This window comes from Tubulanus polymorphus, chromosome 6 (genome assembly GCF_964204645.1).
Source record: "Tubulanus polymorphus chromosome 6, tnTubPoly1.2, whole genome shotgun sequence".
NCBI lineage: Eukaryota > Metazoa > Nemertea > Palaeonemertea > Tubulaniformes > Tubulanidae > Tubulanus > Tubulanus polymorphus.
The window spans coordinates 21893560-21900156 of NC_134030.1; the positions used below are offsets into that span (position 1 = coordinate 21893560).

Genomic DNA, 6597 nt, shown 5'->3' on the forward strand with positions numbered 1-6597 from the left:
GAAAAATGCCAGGGGTATAAAAGTACAATAGTAAATATAAGTACACGCTTGGGGTAATATACATTATCAAATCAGCAACGTTTTAGGAAATTTAAAGAGGGGGAACTTAGGGTACTTAAATACAACCAAATACAGCCAAATACAAACAAATCAACCAAATACAACAAATAAAACCAAATACAACCATATACAGTAATTAGTTGGAAATAGAAAGAGATCATTGATAAGATGACTGATAATTAACGCATTCAACTTGAATCTATGTAAATAACTGAATTTTTTCCTACGATGGTATTTTTCCTACTACACAATAAGTGGCATTTTTACCGGTGGCATTTTTCCTATGTCGCAAAAGTTTTAAAAGTTTCTAAATGTGTCTAAATTCGGAATGGTTTCGAGAAGTTCAGTAAGAAGGGTGCAATCAAAGAGAAAAATTAATCCCCAGAAACATTGCAAATTGGGCACATTCTTTCATTTCTAGGGAGATGGAGATTTGAAGTTGTCCCGGGAAAAAATGTATCCAGAAAAATTATGTCCCAGGGAATAAACGCCCTCGGAAAAAATGTCCCAGTCTATCATTACTAATTTGGTAATTAAGAAAATTTCATATCAAAATAACACGAGAGAACAAACTTGTTAATTATGTAAATTGCACACTAAACATCAAAATAAAGAATTCATAAGTGATCATACGAATTATCAAATTTTAGTATCAGTTCGTTTTGCTTATTGAGAATTGTTGTCAACTCAGTAAGAAATCAAAATAATTATTTCATTCAGGGTTATCCTGATAATCAAAATGTATGATTAGTGGATATCTCGGTGTATCAGCAAATGATTTCACTTAAATTCATATTCGTAGAATTCGATAGATGATTCCATTAAGCTTAGATTGTTTGCCAGATACAGTTTTACACCTAAAATTAATCATTCTACCTCAATGAACAAAGGATAACGCGCCCTAACTCTGCTAACACCGGTAAATACTTCGTCACTATCATTAGAATTTTGCAAAAATACATATTTTCTAATGAGTCCAAATTTTCATATCCGCAGACCTCGCAACCATACATGGCAACAGGGACAACAAAATAATAATTTAAACGTTACGTCGATTGGAAGTTTCAAGCGCCTACCTTTTTGAATAATCGAAAACATAGCTCTCATAGCTTTATCGTAAAGATATTTTCTCGCTTTTGCAAAACTTCCGTTCCAGTTAAATGTAACTCAGAGATACACATTATCTTCAACTTCAATCTCCAATTCCCGATTACCGAACATAAATTTCTGAATTCGCACAAACAAAGACTAATATTTTCGTTTTATTGACGTTTATCCCGAGTTCAGATTTGCTATAAACGATTAAGTTGGGTTGCCACGGTCATTAAAAAAGTCCTCAATATCATTCAAAACCTAATGAAAAGGCGACAGGTTTTCTTGTCTTTCTGTCTTGTCCTTCAGACCAGTGCTGCCCTCTAACGTATGAGATGTAACTATTCCGTTATTTGTATTGTAGAAGAGATTGTGAATGAGGTAAAACACGCACATTTTCAAACTCGCGAATTTAAAAGTAAGTTTCCAATAAAATCAGAACCTGTTTTAACAACACGAACTCAAATATTAATATCTGTATGTATTGTATTATTATTTATAGAATCAGTTGAGACTGCAGTGAATGAAGCTATCGAGAATTCAGGTAATTAAATATTCTTCATAAGTTCGCATTCTGTGTTTGAATTGAGTTCAGTTTGGCTGAAGGTGCTTCTTTAAATGTATAAACTTATATCTTACAGAAAAATCACAATACGGCAAAAAACCAAACTATGAAGCTGCAGGTTTGTAAAACTCTAATTTCTGTAAATGAATTTGACCTGATGTGGTTGCTGCCCTGGACCGAATTTCATAGATTGGGGGGGGGGGGCAAAATATTCCCCTGGACCCAGTTTTATAGACTGGTATTATCTTTAACCCGGGAGTTAACTTAATTGAAATTGAATCAAGTTAGCCTCCAGGTTAAAGATAATACCAGTCTATAAAACCGACCCCTTGGCCCTGGAAACCTTTTGAAAATTGTCAGTAGTTAACATAGTTTCTCAATGTTGCTATGGTGGTTGTCAGCCTGTTGAGGATTTTCCCCAAGAGGATCATTCATTTATTACGTATGCAAAAAATTCAGAAAAAGCCTCGAGTAAGCTGATAATAGTTAGATCGAGTCTATTATGTAGAAAAAGAGTGGATGAAAATGTAGTCACGTGATGAAATCTATTCGGAGCAGAATTGAATTTAAAAAGTCATTAAAGTGCGCACAATACGCATTATTATTTACCCCTCCCCCTTTTGTACACAATTGTATGCTGTATATTTAATAAGACCCCTTTGTACAATTTGATTTTTGAGTTTAACCCCCTCCCTACCCAAAATGCGTACCTAATAAATGGGTGACCCCTTAAAAGGTAACTTTGAAGCCGCCCTATGAAACTAGGCCCATGATGATGATGACCACAAAGATGAGATAATTTTCAGTTGCTTTCCATTCAGAATTTTATTCTATTATTTCAGTGAAATGGATAGTTGATGAAATGAAAGGTAAATTGACCAGTAATAATACTAAATTTGGTGAAAGGAGGTCTCTGTAACCAGGAAGATTATGTAATATTCTGTTCATATATCTTATTATTATTTCAGAGAAATGGATAGCTGTTGAAATTAGGAGAGGTAAATTGACTGATAATAAATACTCAGTTTCATAATGAGTTTGTGTTGATGTTTACAAAAGAATTCTAATTTCAGGTTTCACGGTTAAACCATCTGAAACATCATATGGTATGTAATATAATTGTTATATACAGTTGATTATAACGGTCGCTGTCATCGTTTTTGTCACTGTCACTGTTCACTCAACACGAACATTTTTCAGAGAACAAATTTGTAAAATCAAACTCAAATTCAATGAAAATACCATTTATAAATCGCCAAAATCATTATGAAGTCATATTTTTCATTGGTCCCCATAGTGGCTTGACTATATTTATACATGTATCTTGTGTGGATGCCTCATCAGTCAGTCAACTGGGCGGGAAATTGAGTAACAATTCACTAAATATCCTGATGTTTTTTTCAGAACGTAATGAATTTGCTGAACGTGCACGAGAAAAAGGTAATGAATAAATTATGAGTGTTAAAATTGATGTTATCGATTTTGATAATGTTTTATAATGTTAAACGTAATTTAATTTCTATTTCAGTAATTAAAAAATCAAGAAATTTGATGGATGAGATACGTGCTATAACAGATAAAAGTAATCAATATTTACTTCTATAAACATTTTACTGACTAATATTTCCATATTCATGAATTCATGTTTCCACATTTATATATAACGTGTCATATGGTCCCCAAACCGGGAAATCAGGAATTTCAGAATATTCTTTAAATTCATTTCGCGCTTCAACTTTCTTCGGCAATCTTTCCTGAAAATCATCAACCAATCACCAGTAAAATGACGTCACTGTAGTGTGTGATGTTATCTGCTTAATTTCCATCTGAAATGAAAAATCACCCATGAAATACTCGGGTTTATTGACTTCATGTAATTGTGAGAACTATCCATAAATTCTGTTTTGAGTTCGATCACAAACTTGTTTGGTCTTTACTTCTTTACATTTGAAGTAGATCTGATGTTATATGTGAATGATATTGCTGTTTATAGTTTGGATGCATCAGTTTTTCAAGAATATTTCTTTTCATTTTCAGAAAAATTTTAAAAAAGCCTGGTTTCCTGGTATAGTTCATACAAAATTTTCATTTTTTTCAGAAATATTTTATTTTATTTTCAGAAAAATTAAAAGATCTCGGTTTCCTGGTAGATGATTCGAGTAAGTAAATTATACAGTCATCACTTTAGGATTTAAACCATAATCAAATCACAATTAAGTTTGGGATGAAATTAAGTTTCGTGTTCGTTGATGAGAATCTGATGTATGATTAAACCGGTTTAATCTGGATTACTGGCGGGACACCGGGATGAAATTCATGTAGTTTGAGAAATCCAGATTTAAAATCGTATTCCATGAGATACTAGTTGATAATTAAATAAAGATTAGTAACCGAATCGAATCTGGATTAAACTGATCTCTTTCCCGCATGGCATTCATCGATCTACCGATCTATGTTTTCGGTAGATCATTAAACGTCAGTTCATTCCTTTGTCGGAGATCTCATAAATATGTATGTGGTGTAAGGAACACTTTGGACTTAATAGAACACCCAGAAAAAATCAAAGCTAATTCTAACTGAATCAGGGGTGGAAATAGTTGAGGTATTATTAACCATTGTCACTGTTAACAGTAAAGCCGTAATTAGTTGAATTTTCAAGTGGTTGTTCATTTTATGAAACAGACTGTAGCGGGTGATATATAGTTGTATAAAAACAGTTACAAGCTGAACACATCTAAAACAGAGTAAACTCTAGGGGCCACTGATAAAGTATTGTGAATATAAGTTAAAGTTGACGGGTATCTACATTTAGGGAGTGTGCAGTTGTATTTGGTGTTTGGTTTATATTGTACATTTTGTATATTTTTATAGAAGTTACTCATACAAGTAATGAAACTGCTGGTGATCGTAGATCAAGTATTGACCAGACATCGAGTAGTGGCGTTGGGCCACCTGGTGGTGATATAGTGAAATATGAAAATGAACCTAAAAGTGGCTGTAGTCAAAGTGCTGCTGATGATAGTCACACAAGTGATACCGTACCGAGTGGTGATCGTGAGCGGGGTGATGGTAGTACAGTAGTCTAGTTCCAAGCCGTCGTTCCCCAAAAGGTTTGATTCGACACTAAAATCAGTTGTCGGATTGCAAGAAACAGGAGTTAACCTCTAATGGACAGTTTATCATCAAACGTTGTAGGGAACCCGTAACAACGACTGGTATTCAGACTAGTACACAGGATTATAACCGCCAGTCTCTAGTGGTGGCAGGGTCTGGGTGGAACTGGGTGTAACTCACAACTGTGGAACTGTGTTTTGTATCACGCTATGATTAAGGATGTTTGTTAATCTCTTTTTGGGCTTGAATCATTTGAGATTTTATACGAAAAGAAAACGAAAAAGATATGAACACAGTTTCTAATAAAATCTTTATCTTTGTTATTTGGTTGTATGTAATTTCTGCGCTATTTAATTACTGTAGATCATTGTTTGATTATTGCTGAAACAATTTGTTGTAATTACATTAGTTAATCAAATAAATATGTTTTGCTTTTACTAAAATATACAGTGTAACTGAAGTAGATGAAATACAGTGTAACTGATTCATAGTGTAGCTGAAATACAGTGTAACTGAATGAATGTAGTATTGTATTGTACCGTAGTTGTAACTATATCCAGCAAAAATAAATTGTAAACGAAATTGCTTTTTGCTAAATCATCAGCGGTTGTTCTTGGGGAATATTAGGCCTACATTGTAGTCCAACTTACGCTGTATAACTGTATTATGATACAATGTAACAATGTAACTGGTTAACTGTTTTACTATATATAAAATATGTTTTAAGTTAAAAACTGTAAAAATGCATCACTGATTGATTTGATAAGTTACTGATTCCATAAATTACTGCATTAATGATCGATTTCATTGATCATTGGAAAACTGTGATAAGTTTTATTTCATTTAATTGAAAAAAATTTTGTAAAAACGTGACATTTTATGAAACCATTGATGCGGTTTATAAGATCAGCTACACGCGGACTCCTGGTAAAACTTCGTGCTGTATTTTTGCTAGAAATTGCTAACGATGTAACGTGCTAATTTCATTCGCTTAAATAAAAGAATTTATCTTTATAAATAAATTCATTTATTTCTTTTTTATCAACTGCAGCCGGAGTAGAACCGACCCCGGGTCGGATGAGGTTGACTCTTGGTCATGTCCAATCTTACCAATAGCTTCCCGTTAACCCCAACTCTAGCCGAATAGGACTCGAACCTAAAATCTTCAGCGTGCCAGCCGAGCACACTAACCACTAGACCATACACCAGTAGTTTGTAAGTGCGTGTCTGGTCAGGTGTGGTGAACATTTATCTGTGGTGACTATCAGTCGGGTGTGTGGTGACTGGTGACCATTCAGGTGCGGTGACTCTCGAGTCAGATGTGGAGACACTATTCACTAACAATGCTCGCTCTATCATTCTGTGTTACAGTTACAGCAGTTTCAATGTAATTGTCAGGAAGTTCTAAGGAAGTCTCTCTTTTTCCATAGATGAAGTAGTCAAAATTACACCTTGTATCCATCTCTGAGACTTCTGCCTTCCCGACGTCGTGAATGTATTTGACAATCTCTCGGAATTGATATCTTTTATTGTATTTCATTAAGATTTTCTAATTGATATCTAAAAGTTTGATAATTTTTTATTATTCAGTTTCTAAAAATGTATACCTTATTTTGAGTGGAATGGATTGATTTTAGTAGAGACCCGCAGTTTATGGAGCGTCGATGGATTATAAAAGTAATGGTTCATTGACTCCAATAGGTGTAAAATGCGATACATTGTTAAACCATTCTTGTCGTACGTGGCGTTGACCTCTTTTACCCGAC

General features: G+C 33.9%; 1 protein-coding gene across 3 annotated transcripts in view; it reads left to right on the forward strand.

Moving 5' to 3' along the window:
• The window catches only part of LOC141906847 (uncharacterized), a 30578-nt gene extending 24773 nt beyond the window's left edge, over nt 1–5805 (forward strand). For all 3 annotated transcript variants that reach the window (XM_074796282.1, XM_074796284.1, XM_074796283.1), the window contains 10 exons: nt 1517–1570; nt 1655–1696; nt 1794–1835; nt 2560–2586; nt 2686–2715; nt 2791–2823; nt 3122–3157; nt 3246–3299; nt 3838–3876; nt 4589–5805. In XM_074796282.1, the coding sequence (XP_074652383.1) occupies nt 1517–1570; nt 1655–1696; nt 1794–1835; nt 2560–2586; nt 2686–2715; nt 2791–2823; nt 3122–3157; nt 3246–3299; nt 3838–3876; nt 4589–4803 (572 nt within the window). In that variant the 3' untranslated portion in view covers nt 4804–5805. The remainder of the gene's footprint in view (nt 1–1516; nt 1571–1654; nt 1697–1793; nt 1836–2559; nt 2587–2685; nt 2716–2790; nt 2824–3121; nt 3158–3245; nt 3300–3837; nt 3877–4588) is intronic.
• The last annotated feature ends 792 nt before the right edge of the window (nt 5806–6597 follow it).